This window comes from Diorhabda carinulata, chromosome 3 (assembly GCF_026250575.1).
Source record: "Diorhabda carinulata isolate Delta chromosome 3, icDioCari1.1, whole genome shotgun sequence".
NCBI classification, from domain to species: Eukaryota; Metazoa; Arthropoda; class Insecta; order Coleoptera; family Chrysomelidae; genus Diorhabda; species Diorhabda carinulata.
Genome location: NC_079462.1, coordinates 29797086 through 29819777, shown reverse-complemented (window position 1 = coordinate 29819777; position 22692 = coordinate 29797086). Strand labels below are relative to the sequence as shown.

Below are 22692 nucleotides of genomic sequence, written 5' to 3'. Positions count from 1 at the left end.
CTAGTGTTGAATTGTTTCTGAGCCTACGTATCGTTTAAAATGATACGTTTAACTGTTTTCCAGCATTTCTGCATCTATTTATTCTCTCTGAACATAAGTAATTTGAAATATTTGCCAAACAACGAACTTTAGAGGTACTGTGATGCTCTAGGTGTTATACTGCAAGGTGAAGAAAGTGAAGATATATAATCTTATGAGCTTTACGAATAACTTTTAGCATATAATCTACCAAACTTCATTCGTTCACGAAATGGTTCAATACATTATTACAAACAAATAAAAAGGCATCCTTTAACTATATAGTGAAAAAATAGGCATGCAGCGGCGCCTACAGGCTAAACTAGACAGAAAATTAAAGCCAGGAAATCTCACAGGTCACTTAAGAATTTTAGAATTGATAAAGCAAGAAAGGAGTGTGAAACCGATGAACTATAGACATAGATAATCCAGCCTAAGTGATAGTTAATTAATAAAGATATTTCGCTCTAGGCTCTAAGCTAGCATGAGGAGCAGCATTGAGCATGTTTGGACCAAAATACTGTTGATACCACCTGGAAAATCCCTCACGATTTTTCAGGTAGAGTTCCTAGCAATAAATAAATGCGTTCAGGAGTGTTTGGATAGAAACTTATCTAGAAGGCACATTCAGTGAGATGTGCAAAAACCACTGAAAGAAAATATCCCAAACTAACTTGCAGCTGAAGAAATATATCATAGTCATAATCAACAATCAACAGAAATGGTAGAAGAATGAGGACTAAAAACTCAAGTTTATTTATCATTTTTTGATTAATCAGTTAAATGGAATGGATCAAATCTAATAACTGAGATTAAATTCTGAAAACAACATTATATAAATTCATCAAAATTTCGTCTTCAAGTTTCTATAAATGGAATAATCAGGTTTTATAAATCAAAAACCTTCATCAAACTTTTAAAGTTATTTTTTCTAACTGAATAATATCTTTTTTCAATTACTGACCGTCAATCTAATTTCATGAAAACTCTCATTTTTCTTCTCCATTCCATCTGTCCAATGAAAACTTCGCTAAAAACCATTGGCGTTCTTAATATTAAGACGAATCTATATTTATAATTAATTAAAATTTTATGTTATTGTATGAGTAATTTCAATATTGGATAGAATAGATTAAATGAATTGGTACATTTTAATCTTTAAGAATTGTCGTTTAACATTGCCGTTCGATATACGTCCTGAAATACTCGTGGAAAATATTGTCCATCAAACATATTCTACAAGAATGTAATTGGAATGATACTAGACACCAACAAAAATTGAATAAACAAATTCATATAGCTATTAGATGCGATTCACTTTCCATATTAACACTCACAAAACGCCCATTCAAATCTTAACGACGAAATGAAATTGGAAAATGTGTATGAACAGCTGTATAAATTTCATCTGTATACAATGCAAATTCCCCTGCACTCTCTTCATGAATCTTTATACAGAAGAATTGACTTTGTATATGTTTTTCTAAAGGTCAAATTTCTCCTAATGTAACGATGAAAATCTGTCGTTTTTTAGTCAAGATTATGCACACTATTAGAAGAAAATAAAACTTCTGTTATTGTTTTGTGGTTTAGTATTATTGGAAACCTTTCAAATATTAGCCTAAGTTCCTACGATGCAATTAAAAAGTGAAATTAGGATAGGTCCAAATAAATAAAGAGGGATACGTAATCTTTGAAAGTTATTATCTAATTATTTCTAACCGATTAACTATCACACATTTCAAATCCGGTTAACTCTACAGCGACCCTTAGAGGGTAAAATAGCCACAGCTGTTTCATTTCTCTATTAGTTTAGCTGAAGACGACCCTCATCTTTTGTATGAAATCAGTAGGTTTCAAGTCCAAGCTACAAATTTATCACAAATTTTTAATGGAATAGTTAAATATTTATTGATCGTGGACATATTGGAGATAAAAATGAGCCTCATTTTTGGAATTACTGATATGAGATTACTCAAAAAAAAATAGTTGAAATGGACTTGAATTTGTGTAATGAGTTTAATAAGGAGACGCTGTAATTTCAGTCGAATTATATCTCAAGTTTAATTATCTTTCTGCTATATCGTTGATAGTTACTTACACTATACCAGAATTTTCAATCACATTTATGACAAATTAATACTGAAATAATGTTTTTATAACTCAATATATAATCGCGAGGTTGAAAGTTTGAGAATCTACTGCCCAATATGCTACAGTCTTGAGGTATTTTACGAGCTTTCGCTCACCGATAATTGGATTACAAAAAAATGGTTTTAACAGCATTAAAGTGAAGCACGAAGGTTCATATACCCAATTTTAGTAGAGTAACATAATGTCCCCTTTCTTCTTGAGCAGCATTTTGATTATTTTTCATTAATTTTAGTAAAATGTACAAAATATAGGATAAATAATTTAATCAAGGTACGATACTACTCAAAAGACTTGACACGCGATAAAAACCGAATATAATATTGATATTAATTGTAGTATGATGGTCTTCCAAGTTCCATCTAAACAACAAGTTCATTAAATCAAAAGTTTTTTTTGTAGAGAAAGATCTAAGTAATTTAACAAAGAATAATCCTTGATAGTTTTCATTTTTCTTTATACTTCCTACTTTACTCTAATCAACTCGAACTCAAACAATTCTGTATAATTCTTCAGTAGAGACCTAGTTCTAGAGGTAGCATGCGATTTTTTGCATAATATCAATAGTATGAAGACCTTACGTTGTTTGTTATTTGTTTAGTAGTAATCAACAGTGAATTCGTGAAAATTGAAAGAATTGCTCATCTTTATCTGATACTATATTTTTATTTGTAGTATTTCATACAATCAATATAAAACTTGAACTGGATTCTATCTTTGGTCTGTACTTTTGTTAACAATAATAAAATCTTAGGGAGTAAATTTTATGTGAGGACGTACCAACTGCTAAAATGAACATAGCGGTGGTGGACTACATAAGCTGACGACTGTAGAATTGGGATAGACAATCTATCAAGCGGCACTGGATTATCTTCGGATAAGAACATCGGAGTAAGCAGACATAAACAGCATATCAAAAAGTGTAGTACATCGCAAATTATCTGAAAATTCGCATATAGGAAAGTTGTTTGCTATATGTCTTCCACGTTCGCTATAACTTTAACAGATACAGATGTTTCAATTGAGTGTTTAAAAATAAATCAAACTTTTACTCTATTTTATAACCTTGCATGAAAGAAAAATTGAAACTATGTAGTGATAAACGAGGGCTAGTTCTGAAGAAGACGATGATCGTTTAATCAAACAAAGCCGGATCCATTTTGGATATGAAGAAGTGTTGGGACAATAAATCAGTTCGCGAATTGTTATTGTGAAAGCCAGAAGTGATGGATTTTGGCTATTTTGTTGAGCTAGAAATTGAATGATCTCATTGAATAGAACTGGGTGTATAGGGTACTCAAATTGTATTTATACTGTCTCTAGTATGTAATGATATTTCTCAAAGTTTTCTTTTATAGCTATATAAACAGCAATTACGGCTAATATCTAAAATTATTACCAGTTGTACAGATAGCTCCAAAAGTAGTGAAAGAAATCATAAATATGATTTTTTGAATTGAATGCTCTTTATTTTATCACAATTTTTGATTTCACATGGAAACTGAGTTCAAGTTTGGATGAGATTTTATGTATTCAAGTTATGCATATTCAATTTATGCGGAAATGAAGAGTTAACTTGGAAGTTTAATCTCGATGATCTAATTTGGACAAATAAAGTTTTCATCAGCGATTTAGGATACCTTGAACTATAAATCATGATATTTGTGTTTCATTATTTCACAAATATCGAAGGTCACTTTGGCCAAACTCAAGTTACTTCATTATTCGGAATGTGATACAGTATACAGTGTATATTTCAATGCATTAAATGACCATTCCAGCTTTATATCAACATCAAATTTTGACTTTTCTCATCAGTAATGTTTGATCAAGTCATATGGTTATTCTATTGAAGAAAGCATAATTCTAACATAATTCCAACCATGGTCTAATGCCATGGAAACAGGGTTAGTACACAAAAATATTCTGAACGAAACCCTCTGCATAAGATGAGATTTTAAACGATGCTAGCAATATTTCCTGCTACAAGTTGTGTCGATAATACGAAATAAAAAATATGATGATTGCATGCATATCATATTCAGCTGCATCAGTATTTATAGGATGATAAATTTTACCAAAGGATTGGCTTTGAATTTAATTGCAGATGAAGAATTTTACAATAAAGATCTAGTGATAGTCTAGATCACTATTATGATACTATAAATAAGCTTTTTCCTCAGCTATTTTTCAATGACCATTTTAATAAAGCAAAAGTACTGAAATTGTGCTCCACAGATCGGTTTTGGGATCTCAAATATCAAAGCAAAGTTGTGGCTTCAGTTAAGTGGCGAACCAATTCCCTGTGAGAAATTATCGAAATAGAAAATTTAAAGATAGATATGAAGGATGCAGTTGGCCACATAGATTCCCATAGCTGACTTTAGTTGCTTTTTTCATAGAGTCACGTGAGAATATTGTGTATTTACTTCCAATAATATGAAAACAATGATTGATTGATAGATTAAAGTATCTTTAGTCACTATTTTAAATTGGATGGATTAATTGCGAATAAACTTGTACGCGAATAACGGAACATAAAAACTTACTTACATTAACCTGATTTTCAGTGTGAAATTCAAGAATGGGATCAAATATATTTTGTTCCGATCCAATAATTGGATGTTTAATTTTGGGACAATCCGTATGGCTGTAAATAATTTTATTTGATAGTTGTAATCTCATATATGGCTATGAGAAGAATAAACTTTGAAAATAGTATGTAGAGGTATGTAACATGACACTTTCTAACCTTCAATAACGTTAGTAATGAAAACATTGCATATAAGGTTGTAAATAAATATTATTTTTACACTAAAGACCGTATAATTTTCTGGAACCGTTGGGGATATTCATACTGAATACACTGTTTACACCACCACTACATCAACACACACAATTACACTGTCTAGCGCGCGTTTCGATAACCAAGTTATCGTCTTCAGAGACTGAAAGTAAACTTTCCTTCGGTCTCTGAAGATGATAACGTGTTGGTGTAGTGGTGATGTAAACCTGTGTTTTCAGTAAAGACCGTGTAGTTATAGGTATATCGCTGGAAGGATATTTATATCTTTTTACAAAATGTTCTTTGTTGGATAAGTTATTACTGAGTATACTTTCTAATATATAAATTTTGCGATTACTTAGTCTAGTAATTTTGTGATTCCAAATTATTCCCTAGTAACATCAATGTTTTCATATATTATTAGTAATATTTTAAAGAGATTTCTAGGGTATATACTCAATTAATTGATAAGAAAAAAAATTCTTACACGCTTGTACTTTTATTTACCTTTTTACCTACTTCAGAAATAGGAATGGAACAGTACTGACAACTATTATAATAATAAAAGGGATATTTGTGGAAGCTGTAATTCATTAAAAGGACTTAATTGTGGTATAAATGTTCTTATTCCACAGTTGACAGAGTAACAGACTGTGTGTCGTATATAATTACACTCTCTCTTAGCTGTCCGTTCCATGAAACCGCTTGTAGTCGAGCGCCTGAAGGATTCTAGTTGGGATTTTTGTTCAAGTGAATGAATTCATACGGTTCCAATGGGATTATCTTTTACTTACTAGAAGCTATAGAGTTTACGTACTTTTTAGCTCTCAACTTTTTCTGATAATTATTTTCGCTTAATTTAAAATCTAGTAACATAATTTGTAATTACATATGAGAGGTTTGTCGATAAAATAAGGTTCTCAATGATTTTTCAGCAAGAAAAACTTGTTTATTGTCATTAAGTAATACATGTTTCGGAAGCTTGGACTTTCCTCTAATTCAGATCAATGGGTTTTTGAATGCATCTTCTTTATGCCTGAGTCCTAGAAGTCTGCCGACGTGCCGCGAAGAGGATTTCTACTTTCAGCTGTTCGTCGGTTATGAAACGCGTCGCAACCAAATGTTTTTAAAATTTTGATAAGTGATAGGAATCACTGGAGTGTAAGGATGGTTTGAGACAGCATTCCATTCAAATGTGTTGATGAGATCAGTTGTGACACGGACGGTATGCGGAAACGCATTGTTCTCATAGAGACGCACTCCGTTAGTGAGCAAGTCGTTCATCTTGTTTTAAATTGCGCGCCGAAGATTCTTCAACATCTAACACTTCTAACAGTAACGACTCGCATTAATTGTTTTGCCAATAGGCAGGAATTCGTAGAATAACAACCTTTTCCTGTCCCACAAAACACTCACCATCAGTTTACCAACAGACAAAATTTGTTTAAGCCTTTTCGGCTTCGACGAGCATTCCAATGACAGAATTGTTGTTTTATTTCTGGTATCAGGTAGTAGGCCCAGTTCTCAACCCCAGATAAAACAGTGTCCAAAACATTCACACCATTGATTTCGTAGACAGGAAGAAATTTACGGACCGTTTCCACACGTTGCCGTTTGTTGTTATCCGCTAGCACTTTCGGGTCTCACCTTGCACAAACCTTGATATATCATAAGGGGTATCTTAAACTGTTGCTAACATTAAAAATGATATCGCTGAGGTCTCAAATGGTCACCCTTCGATCTTTCTGCATTGCTTTTTCCACTTTCGCAATCACGTTGTTTATCATGGACGTCTGAACGTACATCTATGAACTTTCTGCACCATTTGCGCACTTGTCACACACTTATTGTCTTTTCCGCATACACCTATACAGTTGAGACTAAATATCAACAGTAGGAACGTTATTTAAACACAAAAAACGAAACACAGAGCGTAATCCGCACCTGGTGTGACAAATTAAACAGAAGCTTCATCTTTCACGGTTACCATGACAAGAATGAACGTTATAGAGAGCTCGTAAGGGCAAGGCAAGGGACTGAGAGAAATGGATCCGAGCTATACGTCAAACATATGAGTATTTCAATACTGTTTTATTTATACAAAGATTTTCTTTAATGTATTGATAGAGTTTTCAATAGATGAAAAAGCGTTACTAGAGAAAGAATACAATTTCCATCGTTATTTGACATTTATTGCGTTTCCTAGGAGATTTTCACTCGTTCTGCTTGAAAATTGTTAAGCCTGAGTTGCAGTTAACGAGTAAAATTGAATTTGCTCCCCAAGAAATTAATAAATTTCTGTTGCAAGCTCCAGACAATCATCATCTCATATATAAATAAGGCAAGACAGCAAAAAATTTTAATGTAAGCTTAGTTATTATTTGTAACATCTTTCAGGTTGCTTCAATATTCGGAATTGCAAGAGCTCAGTGAAGGGAGGAATTATATAAAATGAAGTGTAAAGATATTGATAATATAGGAAATGTTTTTATTATCACAATACCTGATACAAAAACTCTGACTCTGACAATATATTAAACATGGTAAGCATTTATAAGAAATATAAAGACCAACAACCCACAAATGTCAAAACAGATCATTTTTTTTGCAGTATAGAAATGGAAAATGCAAAACCCAAGTTGTAGGCATCAATATCTTTTCAAAAATTCGCTTATCGTAACATATTTGAATTTACCGAATCCAAAAAAAAAAAACACTGGGCATACATTTCGACGATCTTCGGCGTCTTTGTTAGTGGATTCCGGTGGTGATATAATTTAACTAAAGAAGCACGATGGGTGGAAATCCAACACAGTTGCGGAGGGTTACGTAAACGACTTAAAAAAAACAAAACGGATTCAGCAGTGAAAATTTTAAAGGGAACAACTAGTTCGACTTCAAGCAAGTTCACGATCCTATCAACAATTCAATAAGTACTAACACAACTATAGACGATGTTATTTCTTTGAATCAAATGTTGGCAATTCAAGTACCAATAGTAATAATATAACTTCTTCTTCACTCCAAATTAATAATGGAGTTGTATTCTTGATGTTACTATTACAAAATAAGAAAGCTTTGTCGAATTTTTTTAAGTCTACTGTATGGAAGTTGTGAATAAAATAATAATAAAATTTTTTTTCCACTTGTAAGAATTGTCGCACGAGCCGAAGGCTCCTACTGGTGAAATAAAGTATTACTTTACTCACTTGTTGGATAAATAACTATTATTACTTTATATATTCATATATTGAAGATTTTTCGAAAACAGATGTGTTGCTAGGATATGTATATAAATATTTAGTACGCAAGCTAATTTTGTTCCTCTCTTTTGAGCGAATTCTCAAATCATAAATTAGTAGGAGTTTAAAAAATATTTCCGCATTAAACTTCACATCCTTCAGGTGAAAGAGCTCAATTAGCTTTCACAAAAAGTTTATTACAAAGTTCAAAAGAACTGTAAAAGGTTTCCACACTTATTGCTTTATAATTGGACTAACGTGACAGGAGCGTTCGTAATTAAGTTTCATACTCTCTGACGAATACTAGGCTCTTATACATGAATTAGCAAAATATTCATATACAGAGTGATGTCAATAGGAAGTACGTAACGACGTAAAATATACAGAAAAGTATGTTCAATATCTAAATTAAGACACGAAATTTGTTCATACTTTACAGTCTCCTCAATCCTCCATCTTCTCAACGATATGGCGACTGTCTCATCTCTCTCTCTCTGTTTTTATATCCTTGGCAACAGTGGCTGACTAGTAACTTTTGTTTTATCTTTCATAGTTACCTTGAATAATATTTTAAGCAAATTCATATTTGTATATTCATATTTTCTATTTATTTAGGAAAAGAATAAAACAGAATTTAGTTTTTGCGTATATTAGAGCATGAGCTCCTTTTGATGTAGATTTGTTCTACCTATTCGTTTCCTCTTATTTCATTTTATTCGCAGTTCTATAACAGCCAAACTGCAATGAAGCTGTAATCAAGGATCTAGTCGGTGCACCATTACACCATCAACGAAATCATCTCCAGCAAATCTAATCTCCAATTTATACAGGGCTGAGTTGTTTTCAATTTATTTGATCTGATCTTTTGTATATATGCAGTTATTGCGATATTTATTACTTTCATGAATAAATTTATTATTTGCTGGAACTTCTCTTGTTGTTTTCAGCAATCATTATTAATTTGGAGAATTGTGTTTATGGATGGTTATATTCATTGAGGTCAAGCACCACGTCCTAAGGAAGAGTCTCCAGTCGATGATGTTAATATCACTGTATTATCAGGTAATTCATAGTCGATAATTGTTTTCTTTTGGTCCTCCTACTGTCTCCCCGAGAATTTTCTATACGCCTTTCGTAAAACATGCCGTATATACCTAAGGAAGTGATTTTTGTTGAAAATCTTTTGGAACAGCAAAAAAACAAAGAGAGTGTGGAAAATGGATATGAGGGAAGTGGAAATTGAAACTGATATTCTAAGAAACATGAAGAGTTCGAGAAAAGAAGAATAATTTGAGCTTTTTCTGTATCGGAAACTTGTATAAACATAGGAAGTAGTACTAGGGAATCCCAAGCAGAATAGATGAAAAATTGGAAATTAAATTAATTAAAGAAATTTAGGATTCATAATTACAAAGGATGCAAAAAAGGAAGAATAAATTAAAAATAGACTGACGACCACGAGGATACATTAAACAATAAAACTTTATACAATGGAATACATTTTTTTTAGAAGAAAGAAAACAGAGGATGTACAGTATAAAAGTTCAAAGTATAAGAGCATACGGTGCTGAAAATAAAACGATTGAAAATATAACGGAGGAAATGTATTATTTGTGTAGATTATACAAATAAACATGAGTCAGAATAATTGAGAAAAAGCGATTCTTACTGTATGGCCACGTAAGAAGATCAGAATATATGAAATGAATGGAAAGAATTAACTATTTGAGTTCATGGGTAAAAGGAAACGAGGAAGATGCTGAAAATCTTGCCCATATAATGTCAATGAAGCAATGAGGAGGAGAGAATCAGAAAATGGCGACTGGGAGAATAGAAATAGATAAAGAAAACTATTGAAAAAGGGTAGACAGCAAAAGCTGTGAAAATCGCACCAATTTAATTCAATATTTCATTCAACATTTTGATGATACACTCGTCTGATACATTGTTGCTCTTGGACTAATTTTTTATTACTATTGAAAGATTTCACGGTAGAAAAAGTTTCTGTGGAATTTAAACATTATCACTCAGATATGATCTCCAGTCTAGTATGATTATAATTTTGATGTTGACGCAGGAAATCTATTTAACATGATAAACAAATATTTGAAACAACGAAATACCCACCGAAGTAAAAGGAGAAATCTAGAACATTTGGCTCTGAAACCTGGAGAACGACCGAAAGACATAGGAAAAAGATACAAACTACGGAAATGATCCTCCTCCTGAAAATTGAGAGTGAGATCCGATTAGATCATATCAGAAACGAAACATTCAGACAAATATTCAATGTGAAGCTTGGAAAAAAGCTACACGTGGTACTAACTCAAACAAACGAAGAAATGGAAAAAATAATACCGACATTAACATAAAAATTATTTCAAGAGAATTAATAGCTTTATATTTTGACAGCGCTTTTTTAATTAAAACTTGAAAATAATATCCTTCCTGTTATATGAAAAATTCCTAGTTGTGGAGAAGAATCTATAAGCTGTTTTCAGAAGTTTTCTTTAGATATTTTATTGGTGAACGTTTTTGAAACCACGTATTTCATAAGTTTTAAGAGAGATCCAAAGAATTCGGTAATATCCGGAGAAGATCCCGTTCCTTTAATAGTTTATTATTGCTCCATTATAGCAGTCGACATTTTTTTCTCTTCGGTATATATAAAAATTGAGAGCACTTGATATGTAAGAAAGGATATTGACGCACATTCAATTGAATCAACATTTTTTCTACAATCTTTCTACTTCACATCTTTTTATATACTTTTCATTAAATACTTATTTTTACTCTATTCCGATGGATATCGATTGTTTCTTATGAAAATATTGCTTGATGTATCGCGTCGATTCAATATTGGCCGTTCAACAAAATATTATTTGAAATTGAGAATAAATATGTCGTTTGCTTTATGAATATTGAAAATAATTTTCAACCGTACAAGAAATTTCTTTATTTTTGAGAATTTCGAATGCGAAGTAAGTTATCAAGTTATTTATATGGGACAAATATCAATATTCATGGAAAATAGATGTTCAGCTCATAAATTCGAGAAAAATAATGAAACGGCATTAATGAATTGCGAAATTGCATTTAGTGTACGTTCAACTATTATACATTATATTATGAATTATGAACAAGTTGAATTGATAATTACGTGAACTAATTTTCAACATTGTTAAGAAAATTGGTTAATATTTTGTTTATCATAAGTAGACAAACACTTTTTTACTTTTATATGAAGCTGAATAAAAAAAATCGGGGAAATTAGGGTTCTCGGTTTTGGTTTATCATTTTAATCTTGAATACGCCGATAAAATAAAAGACATTATTGAAAGTATTCATTTTTCGATTTTTTATGACCAAAAGCAGGATGGACCCCCACTTTTAAACAAGTACCAAAAATTTTTTATCTACAAAGAACCATTCACTTCAAAACTCAAATTTGAATTAAACAAGAGAATAGATAATTTTCTCTATACAACATTTCTGTTTATTAATACAGACCAATTTGATAAATCATAATCAAATTAGCTACCTGTGAACAAAAAAGGATGTAAAGAACATACGCCTCCCTCACCGGTGTGGTCTTCGCCCGTAACTCTGGGCACGGGTAAAGCAATACTGGGTCCTCGACAGAACACAGCCACCAGCTAGAAAGCTGGGCCGACCCCCGCGACGTGAACGCGCCTGATGACACTTGCTTAAATGTGCTCAGAAAAGTTACTCTGATCACTTTAGGCCGAGTTAGTGCACGTGTATAAAACCACATGTATCCCACAATTCGTTTAATATAATACAAATATTTCAATATTCATTGTATGTCTTCCAAAGTTCCATATTTCAAATTTTTTCAGCTATTACGACTGCAACGAATTTTATTGTACCATATTAGTAAATTTATTGTCTCCTAATGCATTGTATCCAGCAAGGTAGTGGATTTAATATTTAATAGCTTTTTTATGTCATTTGCTAATCAAAGTTTTACGATTCTGGCTGTTTAATGTAACCTTTTATGTTTATGCTAGTCATAACTAAGCAGAGGCGTCCATTAGAAATTTAAATATATTAAATATTGGAAATATTTAGTTCTCCAATTATTTCGTAATTTCAATGATAATTTCAGGTACTTTTTGGCGTTTAAATAATCAAATTGAAACCTAACCTAACCATGTGGTGCAATTGGACAATAAGTGCATTAAATGGCACTCGGTTTAATCAATTTCGAATAGATATACAAACTGTATGTAGAATCATCGCTTATTTTATTTATTGTCGACCATCTCATCAAGAAAAAATCATGGAAGAGTTTTCGATAACAGCAACCCCTGCTTGTGATTGGATTTCATTTTTGCATGATCAAGATATTCAAAATTATGATAGATCTGTAGCAATTTCCATAAGATATATGGCAAATTGGGAAATAAACGATTGATATGAATATCATCCATTTTGATGGCCAAGGTATTAGGTGGAAAAAAGTGGAGAAATATCGAGGACTCAGCTTATAGAGTAAATTTCTCAGGAATGAACGTAAAAAGAAAATAACTAGTGAAGCCACAAGAGCTCTGATAGAAACACGAGAATCAGTCTCTCGATGTTATATAGACTAGCCTACATACGGTCGTGTCATGTGATGTATATGATTGTACTAGAAGAGATTTTGAATTTTTCCTTCCTCCATATAATAATTGGAATGCTTAGAAGAGTATATGGGAATAATTCAAAACCTACCTCATAAAGTGATCAAATACGGGACATGCCTCAGGATGAATTACTGAGAAAGCTTAGCTTTGTGACAAAAATTATTTCAAACTCCTAAAACAAAACTGGAATAGGAGTGTACGGGTCCAGAGCCCAACACTCTAAAATTATGAGTAATGGAAGAATGTATCCAGTTAAACTTGGAACTAAATTATTGCAAATAGGAAATTATATTCCCTTCTGATCGCCAAGTAGCCAGTACAGCTTCAATATTATAAGATCTAATCTGGCTTGAAAATGCTTGGACCAGTTAAATAAGCGTAGTAATTAGATAGCCTCCAAGGAATTCTGAGACGCACTGGAGTGGCTGAAGATGAAATAGCAACCAGACTTTGTAGGACCTGAACGCTTCCCTTGAATCGGCTATAGGACAATAGGAAAAACTCTGAAAAAGGAAGCACGGGGGATGAAAGATACCCCCGTTAAGCTATAACCAAAGATCTATAAAATATATTCAACTAAGAAAGAACCATTTACAAATACTAGTTTTGTGTGTATTGAGACATTAAGTTTAGCAGAGGATGCAAAGTGTAGATTCTTCTATGTAGAGGACGAAACCTCTAGTCACACTCGAAGTGTGAGAGGCTGCGAAACTTCAGAGTATCATATCTAAGAGCGTATGAAAGAAAGATGAACATCTTTGGCAGTTGAAGTCATTCCATAATTTACACTTTCTGAAAGGAGTGGGATTAACAGATCAGCTCTAAATACTGAGTATTCTCAGTATCGCATCAAGAGATCAATAGTTCATTTTGAGCTCTTGGGTTGATTTCTATTTCATTTTGATTCTGTTGTCGTGACATGGCGCTTTTGGAATAGCATTTTGAGGAAAATTTTTGCCAAAATTATTTTTTTTTATGTTAAAAAGTACATATATTATAAGTTAATAGGAAATAGATTTGGAGCTGTAATTAACGCTAGAGAACGTCAGTAATTTAAATGGCCTAACTAGGCTTTTCCACATGGTCATAATTTATTCATTCTTGATTTAACCAAAAATTTTTCCAATGAGTTTCCAAATATATTCCAAGATGTGGGTATATTTACTATTAGTGTGTACTCTCAATTAGTTCGTCCACAATACTCCATCTTTCTTCAAGGAGAAAACAAAGTCAAAAGATAGATGAATTTTATAATGAAAACATCTCTGATTTGCCTTTTGATATACCTTTTGGTATACTGATATTACCTTCAAAGGGACTTGATTTGAAAGTGAAACTTATTTTTTATTTCTATGACAAATACTTGAATATTTTTTTGATATAGAAGGAATTTGGTTAGTACTATGAAATTTAGTAAACCAATTTTCGTTTATCATACAAATTATGTTCCAATAAGTGGACGGTTTAATGTGAAAGGGTGCATGGCATGATATTCTATTGCGTAGCTATGGAATTGTTAGTAATTCAGTTATTTAGAAATAGATTTCAAATGGAAACAATGATTAGGAAACAAATGCTTCAATAAATCGTTTGTTTCATTCACAGTATGGCTGGTAATGCTACACTGTTGCAACCAGATGTTCATGTCAGTACCATTTAGTACCATATCACATTTGAATGGTACATTATTATTAGTATACCCTGTATGTGATATATGTGAAAAGTATATATTGAGTTAATTGTAAGAATATAAACTATAACATATTCATTAATTTGATTTACCATTCACTTATCATGTCCTTCATATGAATTTGAATCACATGCTTGTTAAAAGAAAATTATTCTCTGTCACGAACTCAAAGCTGTTTCAGAGCTACTAGAATGAAAGTCTGATAGTATTCTCATTCATAATTTGGAGTATTATCCATTTCTATTTATTCTTCTCGCGATTCTTACAGCATTACTTTGCTATTTCAACATTTCAAATTGACGATCCCTAAAAAATATCGTTTGCTGTATACATTATCATAAAACATAAATTCACGATTTTCCATGTTTTCGAATAAAATTCTCATATCTCGTTCAGACAGCATGCCTTAGAAACAGTAAAACTCTTTCTATTGGAAAACAATAATATCGGAATAAATTACCTTTAGACTCCTTGAAAAATTCCCTGTTCGGTAGGAGCCGCTAAGATTTCTATTAAGATGGATTTAGATGAGAAAATAATGCAGCAAACTTGGTCGGAAATATTTAAATTTTCATTTGGCACAGAATGGAATCAGATAGTAAGAATAGATACTGTAATTACTTTTAAAGTAGGTATGAATCACGTACTGTCATTATTAAATTCGAATGTTGAGTAAATAGAACTTACAAAAAAATTGGAAATAAGAATTTCATTTGTCGAGCTTTATGATCATTTATTGTTCCAATAAACGCTAATATATTCAATGAAAAGGTGATCGGTGTTTACTTGAAGTACCTCGTATCAAACATCTTTAACATAGAGGAATGTTTCGTTCCAGATTCTGTGGAGACTAGTGCAAATTGAACGCGATATTAATTCTGTAAATGATATAGCCACAGCAAAATTTGGACCTGTGTTGTCATACTGAAAAAGGAATTATGGAATTGGATATAGCAATGGAGTGATTTGTGAACATAATATGATGTTATGTCAGTCGGCCTCCCGCTGCTGCCGCGCTTTTTTTACTAACACGAACAGTGTTTTATAGTCAAAAGAAGCACTAACCGTGAAAAACATGAGGAAGCACGCATGGTAACTAGTCCATCCTACTCTCGGATAAGCAAAGAACCAAAAAGGATTCTAAGAAATAGTTGCATGTACAGTGTGCGTGATAAATCCCCTCCCTCTAAGTATCCACTCCCGGATAAATCCACGAGTGGGTGCGAAGAAGGACATTCCAGCACCCCCTGTCTTTTCTACAGGTCCTCATCCTCATTCGCGTCGCAGTTTCGCGCGTAGACTCCTTTCTCTCCCCTGAGTTCTATGGGAGATTCTGGGATGTCTTATCTTTTTGTTAAGAGATTAGCCTGTTGGCTATATACTCTTGGCTTCTTGTTCTGGACGTCTTAATGTGTGTGTGTGTTTCGCTGCCTCGGATAAACCTCTTTCAACCTTCTTCGGCAAGAAAAGATCTAATCTGAGTGGTACTTCGCCTTCTCTATAGCTGTTCCCGATGTATAACTCTGCACCTGCGTATGAAATGCGGAGTTACCGTGTCGGGTGTTACTCTTGTGGGTTGTTTCGGTGGTGTTTTTTTGTTTTTTTCTATGTTTTTTTTTGTTTTTGTGTTTTTTTTGTGTTTTTTGAAAATTTTTTACTAACCTAACTTAATCTAATGAGCCTGGTCCTCCGTTTTACTTTACCTTACTTCCTACAATTTGGTTTATCTGTCCTGTTTAATGTGCATTCTGCCGCTCTGTGCCCTCCCGCGCATCTCACGCAGTGCACGTCCATGTTGCACGTGCTTTGCGTGGTGAAATTCCTGGCATCTGTAACATTGTACAGGTCCGTCATGCCTTTTTTGTTCTACCACAGTTATTTTTGTGTGGCATAAGTATATCAGCTTCTTGTATGTTTGTTCCTCTGCGGGCTCGATTACTACCATGTATATAGGTAGTAATTTTCGGGTGTTGTCCTCGTTTATTTGTGTACGTCAGTTGCCATACTTTTTTTGGTCTCAATCCATGTTCCCTCAGTTCTTCCTCTACTTCTGACATGGGGGTGTTCACAGCCAGTCCTTTTATGACTAGCTTCCTCTCTTTTTCTTCGTTGAGTAGGTACGATTTTCCTTTGCACTAGCTGCTTACGAAATGCTGTCCACACGAGTGGAGAGTTTAGTATTATCGGAGGTGGCCTTCTCTCCAGTTTTGTCTGTTTTCTTTGCTCTTCTCATATTATCTTTTCTAATTCTTCTTGGACTTGTTTGTCCAATGATGTATCTTCTTCCTTTGAAGATTGTCTCTCTGGTTTCGTCCTTTTTTTCTTATTTGTCACTTCTATATATTCTCCTTCCATGGGGCTGTCTTCATTTTGTATTTATTCGTTCACTCTGGGTTGAGATTTCATTTCATCTACTTCTACTGTAGCTGGATTTCTTTCCATCTTTTGTATTTTTTTGTCCAATGATTCGATTTTGGCTTCCAGTTTTTGATTTATGTCCATTAAGGACTTAATTCTATACTTATGGATTTCAATTTCTTCTTCTAAATTGTTATTATGCTTATCTCTATTAATAATCATCTCTTCAAGATTTGTCACTTGAGCTTCATACGTTTTAATTTGTTTTCCCATTGTCTTCATCATCAATTCAATATCAACTTGTTTTCCTCTTCTTTTCTCCTGTTTTCTTCTTCTAGTCGTCTTATTGTGGTCTCTTGGCTTTTTCTCAATCTTTCTTTGTCATAGGGTTTCTCCCTATTTTTGAAGTTTTCAGGCTCCATGCCTGTTACTCTCTGCTTCGGTTTTCCTATCTTGCTGAAATACCTAGAAGTACCTAAAAATAAAATATTAAGCCGTACTGAGAAGTTCAAAAAACGGATAAATTCCGCATAATCAAATTTGTGTTAACAAACACAAGTTGTTGGACTATCAGGGATCGTTGTGCATTATTATAGACCCGTCGTGACCTCTTACATCTACCAGAGTTCTATGACCTTTAATAAGCTAATCAGCAGCTTTGAATTGCACCTTATAACGGCAGATGTGTAAGGCTGTGTAAGTGCTAGGCACTCATCGATGACGTATACTACAGTTTCTTCTAGCACCAGCAGGATTTTGGATCGTCCGTGATGCCTACAGCATGGAGATAGCGTCGGAGATGACCGTATCTCGATATAAGTCAAATAATGAGTCGTGTTTTGCGTCTGTAGTGGAGCAGTTGATTGGTTCGTGATTTTCGCAAATGAGATTGAAGGAATAAAATGAAGATGGTCAGTATACTGACCAGTTGTGATGTCGTGAGGAATCCGACGACATATTAAAAAAGTATGCTACTGTTTTTTACTAAATTCCTATTACATACTCGTATACAGTAAAAACAATCTTTTTTATCTTTAATTCTTAAAATTCGAAAGTAATAGTAGTAAATAAAATCATTTATATTCAAGCGATTTCATTGAATGACATAATAAATTGTTTATGTTTTTATATAATTGATAGATATCATTAGATCAACTTTCGTATAATTCTGGACTTTCTGGTAGATTCCAAATATCTATTTATGTAAATAAGATAATTCAAAAATAATTTCCCATGTAACTTTGGAAAGTTGAGAGATAAAATTCGGTAATTCGGGAAATTGGACTGTCAGTAAGGCATGACATGGAAAATACAACTTTTATATCGGAAAACATTGTGATACAAAACTTTTCTGATGAAATAGAATCCAAACTATAACCCAAAGCAGATCAGTCACGAGATATAAATTCAAATTGATAAAAAATTCTATAAAAAACTCAATTATAGGCTTTTCGAATTCCATTTAGATATTTTGTGATAATTGTTTGATAAGAATATGATTGAATAATATTTCGTGTTTTTATAATTATTATATTATTGACAGTAACATCAAACAATTCTTGAGTTGAAATAACAACATATAAAAATCAATTTTGAACATTCTTTTATATTAATACGTCAATTAAATGAGTAGAATTAGCTTTGATCGTGCTAGAAAATTTATTAGCAATTCTTTACAGAATAATTCTGTTTATATACGAGAAATTCTTAGCCTATTATAGAACCAAACAAAATTTTAATGTCAAAATATTTTAATACTCAACATATTCTCCTCTTAATTGGATACATTTATTACAGCGAGCCTGCAACGTCTCTAGACCTTTCAAAAAAAATGTTACCTCCTCGTTGGAAGAAAATTTACGACCTTTTAAACTTTTTTTCAGTTGAGGAAAGAGATGATAGTCGGACGGAGGCAAATCTGGTGCATAAGAGGGGTGTTCTAGTAATTAAAACCCTAAATCACGAGTTTTTTGCATATCAACATGAGATTTGTGTGCAGGGGCGTTGTCCTGTAAAAACAAAACACCTTTGGATAGCTTTCCGCGTTTTTTCTCTTTAATATTTTCCCGTAGAGTGGTCAGTAATGTCGAATAGTAATCTCCAGTTATTGTTCTAACCTCAACCAAAAAATCAATCATGATTATACCATGGAAATCCCAAAAAACTGAAGTAAGAACTTTTCCAGCAAATTTTTGGACACGAAACTTCTTAGGTCTTGGAGAACCAGAGTGTCGCCATTCCATCGATTGTTGCTTTGTTTCTGTTTTTAAATCGAGCACAGATCGAACACGATGTTTCTACACTTGCACGCTTTTGTTCAACATTCAAACATTTGGGGAAGTATTTTGCAGCAATTTTTCTCATGTCCAAATTGACGTGAACTATATGATGAACGCGTTCGTACGAAATATCCAGTGCTTCAGATATTCGTTTTAGCCCAATTCGACGGTCTGATAGAATCATGTCATGAACTGCATTGATATTTTCGGGGACTGACACAGAAACTGTCCTTCCCGATCGGTCATCATCTTCAATTTTTTATTTCTACTTAGTGCTTGTGCTTTGTCTTATAATACCTAGTGCACACTGAGCTCGGAATTACTGCTTTCTACATTTGGAGAAGGGAGTGTTTTCCTGGGACTTCTTTGATAATGGTGGAAATGACATTGGATATTAGCCCAGTTGTTCCTATGTTGATAGGTATTACTTTCGTTTTGAGATTCTACATTCTTTGTATTTCCATGTGCAGGTTCTTAAATTTAAGTAACTTCTCTGCTTCTTGTTGTGTTATGTTGTGTTCCGATGGGATTGCTACGACATTTTCTTTAATTATCCTTCTTATCTGGGAAAGTATAATCTGTCGATGTGGGCTAGCGGATTTAGTGCACTCAGTCATCTTATTTTTCGCAAGTTAGTTTTGTTTTTAGTATCTCTCTTATTCTCCGGTTTAGATTTCATGCTTCTGTGTTGGACTTTTAATAGTGAGCCAACGTTTTATTGAGTGTTAAAATTTAACAAATAGTGTTTTCACGTTTTCACATATCAATGATTAGTTTGAGTGAGTTTTTACTCTTTAACAATTAGTTTCAGTGTGTTTTTACATTTAAATAATTGGATTAAGTGTGTTTTTATGTAAGGCCCTAATGAACAAGTGTTTTGCATCAAAGTCGAGCTAAAAGGTTCGTCTCTCGAGATAAATTTACTCGATGAAACAAATTGAAATGTGCTACATTAAAAAATTCAAATACATTTGTGAGAATAGAGCAAAGTGATGAAAATATTTGCTTTATTGAATAATAAATCTTTCCTTTTGTATTATTGAGGTTTTCTTCATATATTTGTGGTCTACAATTCCCTTTTACAACTCAAGTTTGTGAAAATGTTTTCTCAGTAATAAATTAAACTATAACAATGAAATTTGAATGAAAAAAATTGAGTAAAAAGAGCAAAAATAGTCGATTTAATGACTCAAACGCAAAACGCCCGTATCCGCCAATTATTGTTAGCGATTTTTCACTTTCAATGAAAATATAATAAAAGAAATATTCCAAACAAATCAAAATTTCCATCATATTATACAAAGACTATTTGAGAATTTTAATTTAGGACATTTCTAAATAGTTGGGGGGAAACTAATCTACTCTAATTCCATATTATTTCTTTTTGCTCCTCGGTCTTTCATCTTGAAACCTCTACTTCTCATGTACCCACATTAAAAACTCAGGGATGAATGTATGGTAATTTTAGTGGTGTCCTGATTTTCTACAAACGTGTCCAGTCATTTATTTGGGGTGTTGAATATCGAATTTTCTCATATCATAAATTCTCATCCATCATCACATCCAAAATATAAAAAACGTTGTCGAATACCTTTCTCCTTAACAAGAATGTGGATTCATTTAGAAACAGAATGTTGAATGTTGTTCATAAAACTTCATTCTTCTATCAGGATCATTTTCCAATCATTCCTGGAGGATTGTGAGTTTGTAAGGATACAAATTATGAATTTGAGAAATTCTTTCTACAAACAACAGTTTCAACATAATTAGAAATGGTGAATCAAGATATTTTTTCAATTTCACGTAATTGTCTACCATATTTTCGAGTTTTTTTCTTATGAATAGATGCATAATTTCTGTTTCTGTTCTTGCTTTATCTCAACTTCCTATCATTTTTGAAAATTTAATATTTTGCATTTCAGTTAAATAAATGATATCGAACGATTTATACAGGAAAACTGACTGCTGAGCATTGCATTCGAGATTGTTGGTGTCTTAAAAATGCTCATGCAAACAAGTTATACAAGGATCAAGGAAAAATTGTTACAATACATTTATTATATTTGAAAATACAGCTTGCTCCTATATTATATCTTGGAGAAGCAGCTTAGTATTCTTTGAGGTTAGATTTCATATTAAATGGGTGTAAGTATTGCCTGCAGTCGGTGAGTACATACTTTACAGTCATAGTAGCTTGATAATTATGATAAACTGACTATTTGTAGACAAAATGTACTATTTGGCAGTGATACATAATTTATGCGCACTAGAAAAATACCCCATGAAATAACAATACTGTAATTAAACAAAATCAAATATAAGTCTCATCTCTAAATACTTTTATATTGTATGTAAAAATCGCCTTTGAATATACCAATCGACAAGCGCTAGTGGTCTCAAAATATGGAATCATTACTGGTAGAAAGGTAGTTAAGTGACTTAATGAAGCCTAACGAACCACAACGGTTTGTGAAGTCTCAAGATGGAGGAATTCTAGCCAAAACAAGAATCCTTATGATTCACACTTTCTTTGTAATCAAATGTGTTTATTATAAATACGTATTTTATGTTTATAGTTATTATTATTTTATCTGGATTGTGTTTACATGAACTCACCTGCCTTTATCTATCGAAAATCATAGAAATGACTCGTGCGCAGCCGTATCTGCTTCAGGTACTTTAACTTCTTCTCCATCAGCTTCTATATATTCGACTCCTTCTTCGTAGTCCATATGGCATCTATTGATGTGGTGATCTGGATCGCCGTACTGACTGTGATAAAATTCTTCACGCATCATGTGGTTTAAACTACCACAACGACAGTACAAGATCGCCTGTAATAAAATTTCAGTGTTTTATATGAACTAAATTAAGAAGAATTGGGATTACAACCTTTCATATTTAATAAATAATATCCACGACATGGACTTTGAAGAAGTCTAAAATTTGGCGAATACGCCGGTTCATTTCAAAACATTGAAAAACTGTACTCAAATCAACTGTCTCTTTGAATGTATCTGACTTTATGAATAATATGAATATATAAAAATTATTTAGTTGCAATGAATTTATTATAAAAAAGCGAGTTATTGCATCAGGTTATTTTATTACTTATCAATTGTTGACACTTCCAGCTAATGAAACTCTCAAAATTAAATTGAAAGTAGGAATCTCATGAGATATGAGATTTGTAATGTAGATTTTATGTTTGTTCACTGATTAAAACCAAACTGGAGTGTACTGATGAGAAAAAAGAGCAAAGATGAACCACTGAAATTGTATAAATAAGGATTTCTATTAAAATTTGAATATCTGTCTGAAATACGCAGATGTTAGGGTAAGGGGGAATAAGATTAAAATTGTTCAGCGGTACTAAATTGGACATACAAGGTGTTGTATCAAGTAGGTAACGGGAGTTTGAAAGAATTTTATCTATATTTCAGACTATTTAATGTTGACATCTTCAAAGTAATTTTCTTGGAAAAAAAACATGAGGCGTTGGGGACAATTCTTCCACTCC

At 32.7% G+C, this 22692-nt stretch overlaps 1 protein-coding gene across 5 annotated transcripts in view; it reads right to left on the bottom strand.

The window, feature by feature from the left end:
- LOC130891242 (5-hydroxytryptamine receptor 1-like) overlaps positions 1 to 22692 on the bottom strand; it is a 309855-nt gene that overhangs the window by 12803 nt on the left and 274360 nt on the right. For all 5 annotated transcript variants that reach the window (XM_057795859.1, XM_057795858.1, XM_057795860.1 and 2 more), the window contains one exon: positions 21789 to 22006. In XM_057795859.1, the coding sequence (XP_057651842.1) occupies positions 21809 to 22006 (198 nt within the window). In that variant the 3' untranslated portion in view covers positions 21789 to 21808. The remainder of the gene's footprint in view (positions 1 to 21788; positions 22007 to 22692) is intronic.